At 39.6% G+C, this 18,776-nt stretch overlaps 1 protein-coding gene across 9 annotated transcripts in view; it reads right to left on the bottom strand.

Moving 5' to 3' along the window:
* The window catches only part of myt1a (myelin transcription factor 1a), a 37,072-nt gene extending 18,774 nt beyond the window's left edge, over nucleotides 1-18,298 (bottom strand). For 4 of the 9 annotated variants that reach the window (XM_036142807.1, XM_036143009.1, XM_036143103.1 and 1 more), the window contains exons 1-13: nucleotides 18,018-18,298; nucleotides 16,189-16,240; nucleotides 11,666-11,702; nucleotides 11,506-11,571; nucleotides 10,013-10,224; nucleotides 8,765-9,865; nucleotides 8,112-8,231; nucleotides 7,483-7,573; nucleotides 7,103-7,216; nucleotides 6,799-7,016; nucleotides 5,437-5,639; nucleotides 4,984-5,199; nucleotides 4,701-4,849 (exon numbers count right to left, since the gene is read on the bottom strand). In XM_036142807.1, coding sequence (XP_035998700.1) covers nucleotides 4,701-4,849; nucleotides 4,984-5,199; nucleotides 5,437-5,639; nucleotides 6,799-7,016; nucleotides 7,103-7,216; nucleotides 7,483-7,573; nucleotides 8,112-8,231; nucleotides 8,765-9,865; nucleotides 10,013-10,224; nucleotides 11,506-11,571; nucleotides 11,666-11,702; nucleotides 16,189-16,240 — 2,579 coding nt within the window. In that variant the 5' untranslated portion in view covers nucleotides 18,018-18,298. The remainder of the gene's footprint in view (nucleotides 1-4,700; nucleotides 4,850-4,983; nucleotides 5,200-5,436; nucleotides 5,640-6,798; nucleotides 7,017-7,102; nucleotides 7,217-7,482; nucleotides 7,574-8,111; nucleotides 8,232-8,764; nucleotides 9,866-10,012; nucleotides 10,225-11,505; nucleotides 11,572-11,665; nucleotides 11,703-16,188; nucleotides 16,241-18,017) is intronic. The other 5 variants (XM_036142939.1, XM_036142886.1, XM_036143067.1 and 2 more) reach the window with 5 other exon arrangements.
* Nucleotides 18,299-18,776: the final 478 nt, after the last annotated feature.

Below are 18,776 nucleotides of genomic sequence, written 5' to 3'. Positions count from 1 at the left end.
TTTTTTTTTTTTTTTACATTTATTATTACTTTAGTCAGTTTCAAGTTATTTCAGTGACCATTGTGGGATTTTCTTTGATTAACAGAGGTGGTACCAATAATTTTGTCCACAAATGTATATGACAGATAAACAAAGAGGAACACCAAGATGGCAAATATGAATTACAAAACAGGACAAAACATACTCCACACATCTGCAGACATTCCAGAGAGTCAACCAATTTAGAAAGCATTAAAAACAAAGCTCTGGACTGTTGTGCAATCAAGCCATGAGGAAAAATCGGACTAAATTGTAAGCCACAAAGAGAGACAAGCAGCCTGCATGGGGCTCAGAGACATACAAACATGCCGGGTTGGCCAAGCTGATTACATCCCTGCCCTTTTCCAACATCGGAACTTGAAAAGACGACTGCCATCAAACAGACTGTTTATGATCTTTCTAAGCTGTGCAGGAGAAAAGCTGACCCGGGAGCGAGCCACACCTGCGCAGAGATCCACATGCTGCAGCCCCCACAGAGCTGAGCTTCCTGCGGCCTGAGACCTGCGTGAAGGAGTTTGAGTCACCTCCTCACAGCCCCACTTCGAGCTAGACGCCTGCTCGCTGCTCGGGCAACCAGCTTTCACCCTGCTTCAACTGCTTCCAACTGGATGCCCCAAAGTGAACCGAACTGACATAGAGGTACAGAGGTTTGGCAGAGTTAGGCAGGGAAAGTCAAATGGTTTATTTAAAATGGTTTACTGTTTTGTTTTAAGGTTTGACTTAGTAAACAGCCCTGGAACTTACAGGCTAGCATTCTGGAAACCAAACTGGGCTGATGTGATTTGAGTGTGTTTTTACGGTTATAACAAACTTAATTTCTACAAGGGTTTTATACACCTATGGAATATTAATGTTTTTGTTGTCCGGTCTACTCATTACCACAATATATTAGTGCAGAATGTCCACTTTCATAGCGCTATTAGCTTCCTGGATAACATTAGTGCTACCACCAAGTCAACGCAACTACGGTTCGTTTTAAACAGAATGTTAGTTTTCGTTTGCTCCGCCATCATTCGATAATGTTTTGAGCTTTAGTACATCATCAATAGGGAAGATTAATGTTGATTTAATGGTGTGTTGTATAACTTTAGAATTAACCCATCAAGCAGCTGATTGCTGCAACGGCCCTAGCTTCTCGGAAGAATAATTGGATCAAAATAATCGAGTGTGCTAAAGGCATTGATTTTACCAAGTAAATCATTGTTTAAAATGTTACTTTCTCGAATAATGTTTTATTTAACTCCATTTGCATTGTGAATGGGTTGAAACACACACCAAATGTTCAAAATTAGTGAATTGTTGAGAAGTTGTCACTCCTTTATTCTATATGAGTGCAGAGTTTTCTGTTAAAAGAATGCCAGAGCTCGAATCATTCATTTCAACTATTGTCCTAATGTCAACTGTTTGAGTTATTTATTAAACACTAAATAACTTAAAACAGTGGGTAATAATGGCACAACAGGACACAATTTAATTTTGCTGTGTAAAGGTCTTCCTGTTGAGTCTGGCAGAGCTTTTATTTCCTCAGTAAAGTGCATATTTTCATCAAAAACAGCTAGTGAAACTCCAAACTTAAATGTGTTGAAGCCCTCTTTCTCTGAAATGTATAATCTGAGTTTTATTACCATTGACTTTCAGCCTCCATTTACTGCACCATAAACTCAAAAGATGCAAAATGTTCTGAATCTTACTCTGTTTTTGCAACCATCACAGTATCATCTGCATATAACAGAATACTTAAATTCAGACCATCAATACAAAAACATATGTTAGCTTACTAAAATTCTTCAGCTTGGTCATTGACATAAATAGCAAATTATGTTGGCAGAACTACATCTCGCTGTTTTACTCTGAAGGTGATTGGAGCCCAACTGGTCAAAAAAACTATTTAACTGTAAACATGAAAATGGATCATTCTGAAAAACTTTGATAGTGTTTTTTTTAATTTTCACAGATGCAAAGAGTTGATCATTTATATTGTAAAGGGTCAAATATTAATTGAATCAAAAGCTTTCTTATCAACTAAACAAGTAAATTAATGTTTCTGTTCATATGACTGTGCTCTAACTGCTGTGGCCAAAACATAAATATAATCACTAAAAAATTGACTCCTTCTAAAACCATTCTTTTTATCCACCAGTACATCTTAAGCCTCTAAACAGTGAACTAATCTGTGAATTATTATCGCAGAATATTTTTTTGATACTGTACTTATCAAGATGATAATTCTGTAATTCAAAGGAACTCGTGGGCACATCTGTAGATTTAGGAATTGGTTTGATAGATAATTCTTTTCCACAATAAAGGAATTGTACCATTAAGGAAACATGTTTGAAATAAACAATACAGTGCATTTTTTAACAAATATAGAATTTTTATAACTTCATCTGGAAGTTCGTCTATCCCCCACGACTGATTCTGCATCTCCTCCTGAGTCATCTCAGCATATCATTGGAACAGTAATCATTTAAACAGAAAGCTGTGTTACTTTTTACAAATCCCCACCAGAAGTTAATCATTAAACAACAAAGAACCATTACAAGCATAAAGACAACTACAACCCGTTTCCCACTTTTTTTTAGCACCCGATCTTCTCAAAACAAGATTACCAAATTTCCTTAAAAAATCTCCAGAATAATTTTGTTCTTTTGAGGTCCAAGTTTATTTATTTCCCTCAAATGTGCTGAGAGTTATGAAATCGTAAATGTGCCATCTAAGGAACCTGTCCTCATTTAAATGTTCCTTATGTTACAACAGCTTTGTAAGAGATGTTGAAAATATCTAAATACAGTCTTGTTTTTTTTTCTGCGAGCCTTAGACTATAAAAACATTTTTTCAGCTAAAGAAAAATCATAACATAATTGAATAAATTCATCATTCCATTAATGTTGTTTTCACCTATTTCTTCATAATACCCTTTTTAAACCATGTCATGTGCATCCATTTTATTACATAACAGGTCACAAAATTGACTATAACAGCAACAAGTATTTTTTTGCGTAGGATTCACTTTTTCAAGATCATCTATAATTTCCAACAGAGACTTTTGGCACATGACAAATGACAAAAAAAATTTAGCTGGAACATTTCTATTCATCCTTTTACCCTCCTAATGAGAGCCTCTGGTTATAATATTTTGATATATACAATATTCTCCTATTTGAATTTGTAAACATTAGATTGAATGATTAAGAAGTTTACTAAGCCCATCAAGCTTCAGATTTAGTCATTTGTAATAAATCAAAAGGTGTCAACTTTAAACTCAAGACAGGTTTTAAAGTTAACAGATGGTGTCACAATGTCACCAGCTGCTTTACCTCTCAGAAACAGAAATGGAATGATCAAACTCAGGACTTAATGTTAGATTCAGCCTGCAGTATTTGGCTTCTATAAAAAAAGGCTTTTTGTTTATTTAAAACCCGTATCCAAAATAATTCTAGAAGAAATATCAGCAACTGATTCAACAAATCTTTCGAATCTGCAATATGTCTATTGAAGTCCCCACCAATATATACAGATTCTACCTTGACAGAAAAAACAATGTTACGAGGGAACTACAAAATAAATCCACATTTCGACCCCATGGAGATGTTTCAGGGGACAGATAGCAGGAAATAACCATAAAGGGATAAAGTCACACAATGTGACTCGCAACACTAAAATAGAATTCCATCATAAGATTTGCCCATAAATTTAAAATTAAATTATTCAAAAATGAAGTTCTTAACAAAAATACCAACACCTCCAGCAGATTTAATTGCACTTCTATGAGATCAACGATTATGTCCAAACCAGGAAGATCCTTAAAATCTAATTGAGTCCCAGGAAAAAATGTGTCTTAAATAAATGAAATCCGCTGCCAGGGAGTGTAATGAAAGTTTTCTTAGAGGACAGTTTAAAGATATTCATCCATTCTCATTCCAGTGAACCAGCAGAAGATGTAGGGTCCAATTCAGAGATGTTACAGCGCAATCAGACCAACTCCATTCACCTGTTCTCCTGTCGTTAGCAGATTTTTTAAAGCCATAGAGCGAGTAGATATCAGCGCTCCTTGCCTGCCTAGCCAAGTTTTCTGATCTAGTTCTGTCTCCTGGATTTTCCCTTTTCACCTTGCCCCTGTCGGAAACCTCATCGGTTTTCTGCGTTTTCTGCTATTATACCAGCCTCACGAACCTAACTCTAGCCTCAGCCTTTTTGCCATTCACCTCCTGCTGTGAGCTGCCAGCTCCCAGCCTCACCAGACTCCCGCTTATCCTGCTGAGGTTTTGCCTGCCTACACCAGGTCCTCTGGTTGTTCTATTAATAAACCTTTTAAAGGGAAATATCATTGTCTGGCTCGAATATCAGGTCCTCTGTCTCTTTAGCAACTGAAAGGTTGTGGGTTTGAGTCCGGCTTCCTTCCCTGCCATGTTGATATGCATGTGGCGGGGAAGGAAGCTGGGAACTTATCCCCAAGATGCCTATTTGTGCTAGTTTGTATATATCAGCAGGCGTTTCTACTTCACTTCAGCTTCTTCCATGAATCATGATTGATTGATTCAAGCCAGGCACAAACTATTTGATAAATAATATCTAACAATGAACCGAGGACCACCTGTATATCTCCTGGCCTATTTGTTTTAATTGTTATTGATTTTAAAAAGGGAAGTTTTTGGACTTACACAATAACTTCTTTTTTGCTGTCTTTGGGCTGAAACTTGACCTTAAAGCTGCTGGTAGTGACTTCACCAGGGTACTTTCGGTCTTCCGTGTTTTCTTGGTTCTCTTCCTCATCTTCAGACGATGTATATGAAGGAGCCGTGTATTCCATCTGAAAAGTTGGAAAAATAGAGTGCAAATGGCTAAGATACTTTTTGAAAAGTATTGCTCCAAATCAGTGCGAAGTCAGGCCTGTTTTATTTCTCAACCTTTCTTTTTGTATAGAGAATTGGCAAATTTCCGTACCTCTTCTTGGTCTTCCTCCTTGCCTTCACTGGGTTTGGTGAAATCTAGCGGACCATCCCAATCTGACTGGGGGCAGTCCTGAGATGATGTGACACCCACAAGTTGAGAGGAGGAAGCCAAAGAACACGAAGGCTCTGGAGACTTTATGTCCTCTCTCTTGGTCTTTTTCATGCTCAGGTCTAAAGTGCCATTCTCATCCACCTCTATTGCCACCTCCTGCAGTATACAAGTAAATGGTGAAAATCAAGTGTGGTTCTGAAGAGGTAAAGAGGTCAGCTGTTGTTTATAAAGCTAGAGTCAACGCTTGCCAGTGTCCACAGGCTGAACTGGCTTTGGCCGAGACAATGGACTGATCTGGGTCATTGATGTGCCTTTCAGTGGCAATTGTACAAGGAGTGGCTTTACCTAAAGCAGTCTTGAATTCTTTATATCTATCAAGATAAATGAGTTTACCTTGGTGCAAGGCTCCTGGGGTTTGGTGCTGCAGGTTTCTGGTCTCTCCCAGCAACGAGTGGACAAGTTAAGGATTGCTGTTGCTGCCATGTGGGCTGCCTCTGCATCCTGGCTATAGTCATAACCACTGGAGGATGGAGTGTTCTTGGGGAAACTTTCAGCCGTACTGTGACTTGGGGAGGACGGCTTGGGGAATGGTTTAGCTGTGTGCAAATGAATCAAAAATGAATCTCTTATAACACAGAAAAACGGAAATTCAAAAGTAATGTGTGTGTGCAACCCTAGAGTAATGTGTAAGTTTAATAATATGATGAAACAAACTAATGAAAAATTCTAGGGTGTCAAAGATTATTGCATCAAACACATTGTTGTCCATTCAGTTTAACGGCTATCAGTTAGTGGCTGTTCATTCACACATACAAAAACATTTGTGATATTTTCAATAAGACAAAACATTAGGAAATGCATTTTTATATACATTTTTTGAAAATGAATTGTAGTACCTATGTCACAACAGAATTTAGTTACTACTTATTATTAACCACTGGTTCTTTAATAGAGATCATATCTGACTTCTTGAATAGTTTTTACTGACTTTGGACATTGAGCTTCTGTAGGCTTAGGCAGCTCTGCATGTCACTGAACATTTTACTAATATTATAACATCTTTATTATATACATATTGTATAGATATTTGCAGAAATAAAACACAAGGGATTTTGCACATCAATTAAAACAACAACAAGAACAATATTTAAAATTGAATTAATCTTTTCTCTAATTCCTCTTTGCAAAATTTTCTTGAACAGTTTAAGGTATAAATAATGTTGCTGACAGGAAATCATTGTTACATGGACAACCATACCATCCCACATCGTTGAAGAAAAGTATTCCTGTCTCTCAGTTCAACCATTTATTGGACGTGACAAAATAATTTTTGAAAGAAACTCAGAGCACAGGCTTTTACAGCAAGGATGTAACCAAGTTGGAGTGAGTCATGGTTTTACTGGTACAATCAATAGTGTTCTTGTGCAGAAATTCCTAAATATCTACAAGCATAGCCATTTGATTGCCTTAACTTTGTACTTTTAAATGTTTCCTCTTCTTTTCCGAATTTAAAGTAATTGAATGTTTCTTTCCTCTGTGTTTATTGGAAATAATAAAGTTTTTCTGATTCTAAATCTGATTAAATCCAGTCAAGCTCCAATAGATGTTTATTATATTCTGATGCAATAGTATCCATCCAGCTGATATATAGAGAAACACGAAAAGAGAAATCAAAAACACGATGCTGAATTTCAAGGTCATGAACATTGTCAGACTTGCTATGTGGCAAAAATGTAAAACAGAAGTTGGTCTTACGTTTGAAAGCTTTGGGGGATGTGTCGGGGGTGCCAGGCGTCTTTGGAATGATCATACGCTTTCCAAACACCTGGACATCAAAGCTTGCATAGTCAAAAGAAACCTTGGAGTATTTCTCCAGCTCTTTGGCAAGGTTAGCTCGTGGCGTGGTTGTCACTGTGTTGGGCCGGTAGCTGCCATACTGAGGGATCTCCAGTTGTTTCACAAAACACATCGGTCTGCAAGAAAAGCCCCGAGTTCACCAAAACACATCCAGAGACATGGACGTCGAGATGAACAGGAGGAGAAATGTTTCCTGCTCTACCTTAGCACTCTGTCAGAGTTGGAAGTTGGTTCACTGGCTGCAGCTTGTAGATGAACCTGTTTGTCCTGGTTCTTGTTCAGCTTAGCCGCTGCTGCTATGGGGCAGCCGGACAGGCTGAAACGGGACGACAATTCAGACCTTTGCGTTTAGGACAACAAATATCACGCCTTTCGTTTTAGATGATTCATTCCAACATGTGTTAGTTCTATTAGAGGAGATTAACCTTTCTCAGTGCGCTGTTGTTTTTTAACCAAACATATCTTTAACCTAATAAATCAATTAATTCACAACAACTAACAGATATTAATACAAAGAAGTGCTACTGGAGTATAGGCTACCTGCAATGTGTGTGTGCGTGTGTGTGTGTGTGTGTTAATAACCTGCGGTGTGTGTTGCGGTTACTGTTCACATGACCTTGGCCGGTGCAGCCAGGAGTGGGACACTTCAAGACATTTTCATGCATGGCCAAAACTACAGACACACAGCGGAAATACAGTCAGGTCAGTATGTTTAGTTAAGGAGGTGTAAAACTGAGCACAGCTGCACAGCGACTATGAGCTGAAGAAAGCAGTTGTTATACCAGTATTAGTCCGTTTGCAGAAGTAGTGTTAGTTGCGTTATTGATGGTAGAGGTGCTAGTAATGACTTCTTTATTATCTTGATTATTAAGGTTGCAGAAATATTAGGAATATGTTTCTACTTATCTAAAATGCCTGTGGCCCTCTAGGGTTTAGTGCAGTGGTTCCCAAAGTTGTGGTCAGAGCCACATTGTGAGTTGTGAAAGGCCAAGTAGGAACCTTAAGGATTTCACAATGAATCCAGTTACACTTCCAAATGATAAAAACAATATTTTTTGCATAATGTAAAACATCTGTGTGGTTTATGAGGCCTGCTGCATTGTTGTTCTGGTCCCTTCAATTGTTTAATTGCTGAAATTGTTTCACTTCGACCAACAGCAGCCAGACGGTGAGAGTTCAGGAAGCACAGGGTCAAGGTCATGTGTACTCACTCTCTGGAGGTATTCTGTCCTTGTGAGGACATCCGGATAGACTGCGGTGATGAGGGTACAACCCAGTGATGTGACCTGTCCCATCACAGCCTGGAGTTGGACACTTTACTTCCTTCTTTTCTGAAAGGATGTGAAGAAGGATGATTAAAGTCCATCGAAACACAAGAGGGCTGCTAATGTAAAAGTAATATTTGTGGTTTTTATTTGCATTTTTCCATAGCAACTGTATTTTTAATTGGATTTGATTCAGTTTAAAAATGATAAAGATTTCCAACGGTGAAGTAAGGGACATTAGCATTTGCTGATCACAGTTTGCATTGAAATACTTTGATTGAATTTGACTGCAAAGCTCCTTGAGATGATGTGTTGTGAATTGGCACTATATAAATAAAGCTGAACTGAAATACTAAGCTTGAAAAGCACACCACATGTGGAAAAGGACTATTTGGCAAATGTAACACGAGGGTAACATAAAAACTCAAGATGCTGCAGTACATGTTTTGACAAAAAAGGTACTTCATAATTATAATTTCTGTTGAATTAGAATGTCTAATCTTAGTGGAGTATTTTGAAACAAGAAGAAGACGAGGGTAAGTTTGTGCTTCCCCTTGCTTACAGCAGCATGCCCTGTTTGCTTTATGTTTCGTGTGTACCTTTGCTGCAGTGAGTGGAGCGGCGGACTGCACCAGCACCCTCAGAGTTCTTGATGGAGGCGTTGCATGGCTGGTAGTCAGGAGACCTGCTGCTCTCCTGACCTCCCTGGACCTCCTCTGCCTTCAGAGCAATGGCCTGCTCCAGCAGCCCCAGGTTCCCTCGAGTCATGTCCCAGGTTTCAGAGTCATCTGTGACGCCTGAGCCGTCCGAAATATGATCCAACTCTTCTCCTCTATCTTCCTCCTCCAATTCCTCGTCATCTTCCTCCTCGTCATCTTCCTCCTCCTCCTCCTCTTCCTCCTCCTCCTCTTCCTCCTCATGCTCCTCCTCCTCTGAGCGGACTTCAATGATCACTGTGCTCGGAGAGGCTTTGCCTGAGCTTTCGTCCTCCTCGTCTTCTTCTTCTTCTTCCTCCTCGTCTTCTTCTTCGTCTTCTTCTTCGTCTTCATGGATTATCTGACCAGCGTTGTGACTTCGTGTCTCCTTCTCTGCTGGTTCTTGTTCCTTCTCTTCCTCTTCCTCTGTCCTGAGGGTGTTCACCTTTTCTTCCCTGAGTGACACAGTGGCTTCAGATCCCTGACAGAAAACCGTCTCAGCCTCTCTCACTGCTCCATCATCCTCTTCGTCCTCCTCCTCGTCCTCCTCCTCCTCATCATCCTCCTCCTCCTCCTGCTCATTTCCTATATTCGGTAACAGTTTTGGATCTTTGGCCTGATTGTTGTAATCTCCACTTGAGTACTGGTGGTCAGAATTTTCTTGCCTCATCATCTGTCTTCTTATCTCCCTCTCTTCTCCAACACTCTCCTGCCTTTCCTGTGGCTCCTGCTCTAGGTTTGCTTTTTCTGCTTCGTCTTCTTCCTCCCCGTTTGTCTCTTCATGGTGCGGGTCGACGGTTTCTTCTGCCGTGAGCTCTGGCGGCAGGTACGTGGAGTCTGTCTGAACGTCCTCTTCCTCTGTGACTATTACACAGGTTAACTCCTCGCTAAAGTTTTCTGCCTCTACGTTGTTCTCGGTCTCTGAGGTGACGCTCCTGCTCTTGTCATCGCCACATGGAGAGCAAGGGATTTCAGGGCCGTCCGCGGTCACAGGGGAGCTTTCCGCTGTGGAATCCAAGTATACAGAAAAGTCACAGCTACGTTGTTTACATTTAACCATGTCTGCATCCTTTTCTGAACTGACTGGCAACGGATTCATGCAGCTGTTGAAAATGTGTGAAAAAACATCAGCGCCACTACAGGTACACTCACCCTTCTCTAGCTCACTTTTTGCTTGTTTTTTCTTTTTGTCATTGGGGACATCTCTTTCCTCCCCATCCTCTTTCTCTTCCTCCTCTTCTGCCATGTCACTGTCTTCATCCGCCGGTTTAGTGGGTTGCGTCCTCTTCTTGGGAGACAGTGGGTTTTCTTCAGCCTCAGCCTCCTGCAGTTTCCTTTTCTTTACAATTGGGCAGCCCAGTGCACTGACAGCAAGATGAACAATGTTAAGTCTTGTACCATTCTAGGGCAGTTCAACCACATAATGCATAAATTCACCTGAAGCCAATGTATCATCCAAAAAAGAAAAAAACTACTATGTGGATAAAGTCTAAAGTCTAAAGTGATCCCCACGTGGTGTCTTGTGACCCCCTACGGATCCCGACCCTCAGCTTGGGAATCCATGGTCTAAAGCAGGGATCTTCATTTTTGGTCCTCGAGGTCTGATATCCTGCAGCTCTTAGATGTGCCCCTTGCCAACACACCTGAATCAAAATGGCTGAACTTGCTCCTTAGTGTGCAGTCAGGTTCTCCAGAACTTTGTTTATGATCTGATTATTTGACCCAGGTGTGTTGGACCAGGGTCACATCTAAATGATTCAGGACACCAGAAGTCAAGGACTGGAATCGAAGATCCCTGGTTAAAATGATGCCTGTCTGAGTGTCCCTGAATGTCTGTATGGAATCAGTGAGCAAAGAAAGGTTGGAAGCAAACAACATTTCCAAAGGGAATAGGATGCAAGGAAAAAGAAAAAAGAAAAGCTTCAGAAATGTTGGAATGATAACCTCATCTTTCTCATGAAATAGTCAAGTTTAAAATGATAAGGAACCCATGGGTTCTCCATCAGTCAAACAAACTATCCTTCTAAAAGGAGCAGAGGAAAAAATATTTCCTCTTGAGGACAGTAAAATGTGTCTTTAAAAATATTTATGGACCCATAAATCCTGATAAGGATCTTGTCCCCCCCCCCCTCCATTAAACCTAAATTATAAAAAGTGAAGGAATTTTTAAAGTCTGTGTGGAGCTGTGACAGTATGCCCAGTTCAGACTGCGATGCATGGGAGATTCAGAGCAAAGCTAAAGAAATGAGCTTTGAAATATTGTCCCTTTTCATTAATTTGTAATAACTTTTAAATTACCATGCAGACATTTATTAGATGCAAGTGTACACTAGCCTAGATAAAATATAGATCTAAATAAAATAAGGCATCAAGCTTGCACCAGGGCCACAATTACAATGTAAAGACAGCCTTCATGTTCTACATTTATTTATTTCTGTCTGAATCTAACAGCTGTTTTTGCTTTTTGACGTTACCTGAAATTGAAGTAAAAATGGGGATTGTTATGAGGAATTCAGCCAAGTGAATGTACAGTTCAAGTGTCCTCAGAGCACCATTTATAAGGCTGATGCCATCATTTATCTAGGATGGTATTTTATGAGAGCTAACATAACATTTTCACAGCTAACAGGACTGACAAATCCTACCTTCTATGTCTGGAATATCTTCCACTGACGTGACCTTTGCCATCACATCCAGGTGTGGGACAGCTGCTGCAGGCGTAAGACAAGAAAAGCGTACATTACCAAGACACATGGCATCAATTTGATCATAGAGCCGTTCAGTATGAGAACACCATCGCTTTACCTTATTTCCAGCTTCATTGCTTGTCCAACTTGTTCTGCTGACATAGAGGAGAGTTCAGGCCAGTCATTAGTTCCAAGAACACAAGATATTTCTCAGTTTATATGTGGAGACAAACATTTAGTGATCACACATCTTCAGCCTGTTTAATATTTTTACGTGTATGCTCATTCATTAATGTGTGTTCAAGGTGTTGCATGGTTAGAGGCCACAGTTCTTTACATTTAAACTGATTGGCAAAGACAACATATCAACAGACTTCTCAGTAGCCAACAGTCAGTGCAGACCACAACTCTTTAAACTACACAGTTAAACTTCTCCTTTCAGTAGCATTTGTCTATGAGGATGGGTAAGATGTTGCAAACTCAAAAAAAAGTGTTTCCATTAGTTTGAACTTGTTTAGTGTACTATGACCAAGTGATTATTGGTACTGTTATTTTGGGTAATCTTCTGCTCTTTGAATGTTTTTGGCTGGAAGTAGCTGTTCTGGTTCCCATTTTTACAGACTGCTGATTCATATTCTATTAAATACCAACAGACATCAGACATTCACAGAGGGAACACTTTGACTTGAGTTCCAAACACCCATGAGACATGGAGACATAAAGAAGCTGTTGGAACAGCACGAAGATCCTGGTTTTGGTTCATCTTAAAAATACTTTAAATTTCATTTATAAATCAGGACTAAACCCTTTTTAAGGCCACTCTCTTTGGACAGTATTTTCTTGTTCCAGTGGAAGTTTTTGGATTATATTTGTTTAATAAGAAAGAGCATACGCTCTTTTAGTTTAGGACTTTAAAAGTTCATCGAGTGGACGACAACAATGTAGCAAAGTGAGTTCATTAAAGATTCGTCAACATCTAAAAATAACTTTTTTGATTAAATACTACCTAAGTGTTTGCACTTAGGTAGTATTTAATCAAACTTCAAAGCATTGTCAGTTTATTGGATCTCATTGTAACTTTTTTTTCTTCAAAACAACTGAATACAAAATAACTACATCAAGAAAAGTTGAAATGGTTCATTTCAACTTTCAATGAAATCCACATGGACAGTTTTGTCAAGATACTTTTATTGGCTACATGGCAGGAAACCACTGTTAAATTTTCCCTTTTACAAGTCCAGCTCAAAAAAATAGAATATCATGAAAAAGTTCAACAAATTGCATCCCTCATATCAGAAAGTGAATTTTGTATATTACACAGATTGATTTTACATAGTGAAATATTGCATGCATTCATTTCTTGTTTGATAACTTTGGCTTACAGATAATGATAACCCAAAATTCAGTATCTAAAAATTAGAATGCTGTGAAAACATTATAGCATAGTCATAGATAGTTGAAAGGAAGGAAAAAGTGTGACAGAAAAAAGATGCAGCAAGGAGAACCACAATCTTGAGAGGATTATCAAGCAAAATCCATTCAAGAATTTGGAAGACCGTCACATGTAGTGTGACTGAGGCTGGAGTCTGCATCAAGAGCTGTCAGACACAGATGAATCCTACATATGGGCTACAAGCCTCTTACCTGGTCTGAGGAGAAAAGAAACGAAACTGATGCTCAGTGCTCCAAAGTCCTGTTTTCAGATTAAAGTATTTTCTGCAGTTCATCTAGAAATCAACGTTCAGGAGTCTGGAGGAAGAGAGGAGAAGTACAGAATCCACGCTGCTTGAAGTCCAGAGGGAAGTTTCTACAGTCAATGACGGTTGGGGGACCATGTCATCAGCTGGTTCTGCTCCACTGGGTTTTCTGAAGTCCACATTCAATGCAGCCATCTAACAGGACATTCTAGAGCACTTCATGCATCCCTTTGCAGACAAGCTGGATGGAGATGTTGATTTCACTTTCCAACAGGACCTGGTACATGTCCACCCTGCCAAAGGTACCAAGAGCTGGTACCATGGTGTTCCTGTTCTTAACTGGCCAGCAAATTCTCCACAGAAAATCTCTGGGCTGTTGTCAAGAGGAAGATGAGAGACACCAGCGCCAACAAGGCTGATGGGCTGAAGGCAGCTATCAAAGCAATCTGGGCTTCCTGAACACCTAGCAGAACCACAGGCAGATGGCCTCTACATCACAGATCATTGATGCAGTGATTCACGCAAGAGGAGCCCAAACTTAATATCGAATGCATAGAAATGAACATTTCCGAAGCCTGGTATTTCTGTTTAAAATATAATTTTTGATGATCTTATATCATATTAATTTTTTTTGAGGCACTGAATTTGGGGTTTTCAGTACTCTAAGCCACAATAATCAAAATGAAAATAATAAAAGCATTAAAATAGTTCACTCTGTGTGTAATGAATCTATTTATTTTATGAGTTTCACATTTGGAAATGAGGAACAAAAATCTTGAACTTTTTAAAGATATTCTAATTTTTGGAGATGTACTTGTATCAGACTATCCATGGCAACACACTACTTTATAATTTTACTTGGGTGGAAACTGACTTCATCCAGCAAAACCTAATAATACATATATGAAAGATGTAGAAAAACTAACATGGTTCAGGTTGTTACCATTTGACCTCTGTAGTTTCTCTGGGAGAAGGCAAGGACAGTTTGGGCAACATTAGGGTGAGAATGTGGCATTTGTATGCTCAGACCAAATGATTCACTCGAAAAACAAACAAAATGGGGACTTCCGGTAGCGCAGAGAACAAGATGGCAGCATAAAATGTGCACTCCCGACTGACTTACAAGACAAACCCCATTTCTCAAACCAGGAGATTTGTTTTATAGCCTTTAAGAGTGCTACTATGCCAGGGGGAGAAGACGGGGCCCTAGCAAGGGACTGATAAGAAAAAAGGGTAATGCTGCTGACACCTGGTTGCTCTGTTAGCATAGCCCCCTCATGGTCCACATCCCTGGACCTCGGACACCTGGACCTGACGGGGTTCCTGGGGAATGTTATGAACCAGTGAGAAAACAACTGATCCCAATTTAGGCAGAACGTTTTAGTCATACTTTCAAGGAGGATTTCCTCCTCCCATCCTGGAGGGAGGCCGCAATCTCAATAATTCCAAAAGACGGGAAAGATTTGACTCAGTGTGGGTCCCATAGACCCATTAGTGTCTTGAATCAAGTCAATCAAATTTTTGCTGCCATTTTAGCAAAACCGATGGAAGAGAGCATGGACTTCCTAATTGAGGAAGACCAAACTGGGTTCATCCCAGGAAGGCAGACACAGGACAATATAAGGAGAATCCTCCATACTATGGAGCACATACACATGTACAAATCACAGGCTATTCTACTTAGTATGGACACAAAGAAAGCTTTTGATTGATTTTGATATCTCTATAAAGTAATGGACAAGTTTGGCTATCATCAGGATGTTATTCATACCATTAAAACGTTTTTATACATGCCCCATAGCCAGAATCAAAGAGAATGGAAGAAGAGAGTGTTTATGTAAACTCATCCACCTGCGTCGGAGTTGCTCTCAAGGCTGCCTGGCTAGCCTGAATCTTTTTAATCTTGTTATTGAACCGCTTGCACACATTATATGACAAGATCCAACTTTACAAGGTGTAAATATGAATGGCTCAGAGTGCAGGATAGGTCTTCATGCAGATGATGTCTTGATTAGCCTTGAAAATCTAGTTTCTGGGATTCCGAGATTGATAGATTTGCTGCCGAAATATGGTGACCTGTCACGTTATACCCTAAAAATCAATGGTGTATTATATTGGTACCTTACAAAACATGGGGGCCACTCTACATTGTATATCAAGGAGAAATGGGAACAGGAACTGGAAGTCGCAATATCACCTGATGATTAGGAAGTCATGATTGACACACAAATCAGCACTACGTATCCACATATTTGGAGAGATTTCTCCTGGAAAAATAGCATTAGATATTTCATTACACAAAAACAAAGACAGACCGGACAACCACCTGAATGCTGGCCAGAGTGTGGACAATGCCCTGCAGATCACATCTATATTTTTTGGAAATATTGTGACGCCTTCTGAGAGAAATGGACCACCTACCTCATATTAAGGAATGATATTGATAATAACCAATTTTGTGGTGCTTGTCCTTGTTTACACTTATTGCGTATAAATTAATTTTTTTTTACATTTTATTGTACATTTGATACCTCCTTTATACCCCGTTGTTTTTCCATTGTCATCACTGGTATTATTGTCTGTTACAAATAAAGTATATATATATATATATATATATATATATATATATATATATATATATATATATAAAAAACTTTTTCCCCTACAATTTTTTATGCTTACATATTTTGGGTTATTTTACTTCAATGTACTGTTTGTTAGTCTCTTGAAGATGAATGATTGACTTCAATAAAAGTTAATAGAAGCAAAGAATTGAAGCAATGTGCTGGCTTCACAGCTTTCTAGTAGTCTAAATGTGACTGGACTGGGTTTATAGAATATAAATCAGAAATGAGCTACAGATTGAGGAAACCGACTTTTTGGGAATTGAAGCTCACGTTTGGTTCTCTTTTCTAAGTACAAACATGCCAGCGTTCGCACTCACCTCGAATGGCTTTAGAGCGAGCTCGTGTTCTTGTCTCTGTTTCTTGACTCATCTATGTAACACAGGGTTGGGCCAATGGTTTACATACAACAGACAATGTAGTGTGGAGGAATGATTAAATGGGTGAATTATTTCAAACAGACATGAGAGATGAACAGATTGACAGATACAGAAAATAGACAGAGAGAAAAAAACAAAGATACGTTGTTACTGACTTTTAATAGAGGGGATCTCTTTTCGTCGATCTTTGAACTCATATAATGACTATAATCAAACACAAAAGGGATGGTAAATTACAGGGGAAACAAGTTAAATAAATTACTTAAGTTCTCTCTTCAGCAGACATATCTACATTCCACCTTTCTGAACAAAGACATCACGTTTATTGAAGATACATTGATGTAATATTGTGTAACTTTTTTTTTTTTACTTCATGGTTCTATAAAACTCAAAATGTTCGAAGAAATGTCAAAATTGACCAACTTTGGCTAATTCATCTCACAGTTGACTTTAAACATGGATACAAACAAGCTGCACACTAAAGAGTAGACATTGATTTGCCACCACTAAAGATCATTGGTTCTAAAGTCCAGTATATTTTAAAATATTTCAAAATTAATTTTTCCTCAGCACACCATCAACTAAAATGATCATCACTCCCTCCGATTATAGAAATACCAGAAAATACCTCGAATAGCAACATGTATTTTAAGAGAACAGTTCTACAGATGAATGCTTATAAGCAGCACTCAGCTATGACAAAGCATGGCAGTATGGAGACTCTGGCTCACTTTGGCACCCGCAACTCGCAGTTTTATTTGGTTTCAACCTACTTCCGTTTCCCTCCCAAAACATTTTTTTTTTCAGGTGGGAAGCGCTGGTAAACATTTTTTTTCTACCAACGTGCTTATCAGCTGTGAATCAGTTTAACTCCCCGGAGGATTACGCTTTTTGCTAAAGGATTAGTTTAAAACTGTATAAAGTGGTCTGTCTAACAGTTTGTTTATTTATTTATTACACCAAAGATGGACATGAAACGGTAAAAGTGCGAAATTGTGGAGCGGGGAAATTAGCAGCATCCGCTTGAAAGAAAATATGGTGTAATGAAAATCCCATGAATTACATAGAGTGGATTACGTAATTACGGCACATTAGAGAACTGTAAATGTGGAACGAAGTGGTTTGTTTACAAGAACAAAATAAAAGTAGGTTGGACAGGAAGCTGCAAAACAATTTTGGGCTGGCGAGCAAATCGGCAAGTGTTATGTAATTAAATCAAAGGTGAAGAGAAAAAAAAGAAAAGAAAAAAAAAGAAGTAAGTAAGTAAACTAAACATAAATTTACCCGTATGAAGATCAACTAATAGGAGCAAAATGCATACGCAGGAACAAGCGGGTAAGAAGCGCATAGCTGTGGATCCAGCCTCATGCGCGGTGACACAAAAGGAAAAACGAGAACACGCATGCAGAGTGAAGGCGTTCAGTGCGCTGACAACAGAGACAGGCCGGCCGGCCCGCTCAGGCCTCTCTCTCTGCTAATTTGCCCCACTGAACCAAATACACCAACCACACCGTTTCACGGCTTTTACCACACTCGCTGTTGTGATAGGTCACCAATCAAGAGTAAAATCAACATTTGATAATAAAATACATGAGACCGCCCACCCGAGCTTTGTCGGCTCTCTAAAAGAAAACTCGGCAGAAATCGCCCCACACCGTTGAGTGTCACCTCCACCCTGCTCGGCGTGTAATCCAAGAAAAACTCCACAGTCAGAGTGTCGATAAGAGCAGCATAGAAAAGAGCTCTTTGTTAGTAAACCAAAGCCTTACCTTACTCACCCTACAGTCCTCCCCTCCCCCTCCGCCTTGACATATCAAGGCAGGCGGACTGTCGGCCTCAGTAACGTTGTCCTAAACAACAACAACAACAGCAGCAGCGGCAGCAGCAGCGGCGGCAGCAAAGCAACGGGACACCACCCCAAACTGCCTTTTCTGACGGCGTCCACGGACGAAGTCCAGGACCCCTTAGCCTACCAACACTCCAGACAGAGCCCGATCTGCTTTTCAGCACCACGGACAGAGGCCCGACTGTACTGCCCCCTGCACGTCCGCGGGAGAGCTGCAGGCACATAAACATAATGTAAGAGTAGACTCCGCATTCACTATCGCTGCGCAGGAATTACGGCCGCCATCTTGGGGCGGTCGACCTGCTACCCAATCCTGCTGATTCAAGCTGAACACACTAATGATGCCTCAGCACTGTGCGGCTTATTTTTGTTTAAATCGAGGGACTATTTACGTCAGGGCTCGAGGGATAACTTTTAACAAGTAAGATTAAAAGATGTTGTTTATATTAGAATGTGATTTTTCTAATATTAGATAGAGAGATACAGGTCTACACGTCCAAGTTTTTGTGACTTAGTCTCCAACCAACTCCAACTCAAAGTCAACCAACAGTACGTTTTGAGGACACAGTAATTTAGATCCAGAGGAGAGAGTCAACTTACAGAATAAGTATATAACAGTTTATTGCTCAATTTGACAAAATGTGAACTTTTCATCTAATTGTTTGGACACTAAAATAATGTT

The sequence above is a fragment of the Fundulus heteroclitus genome, chromosome 1 (assembly GCF_011125445.2).
Source record: "Fundulus heteroclitus isolate FHET01 chromosome 1, MU-UCD_Fhet_4.1, whole genome shotgun sequence".
Classification (NCBI taxonomy): Eukaryota; Metazoa; Chordata; class Actinopteri; order Cyprinodontiformes; family Fundulidae; genus Fundulus; species Fundulus heteroclitus.
The sequence above is the reverse complement of the archived record's forward strand: the minus strand, read 5'-3'. Positions and strand labels throughout refer to the sequence as shown.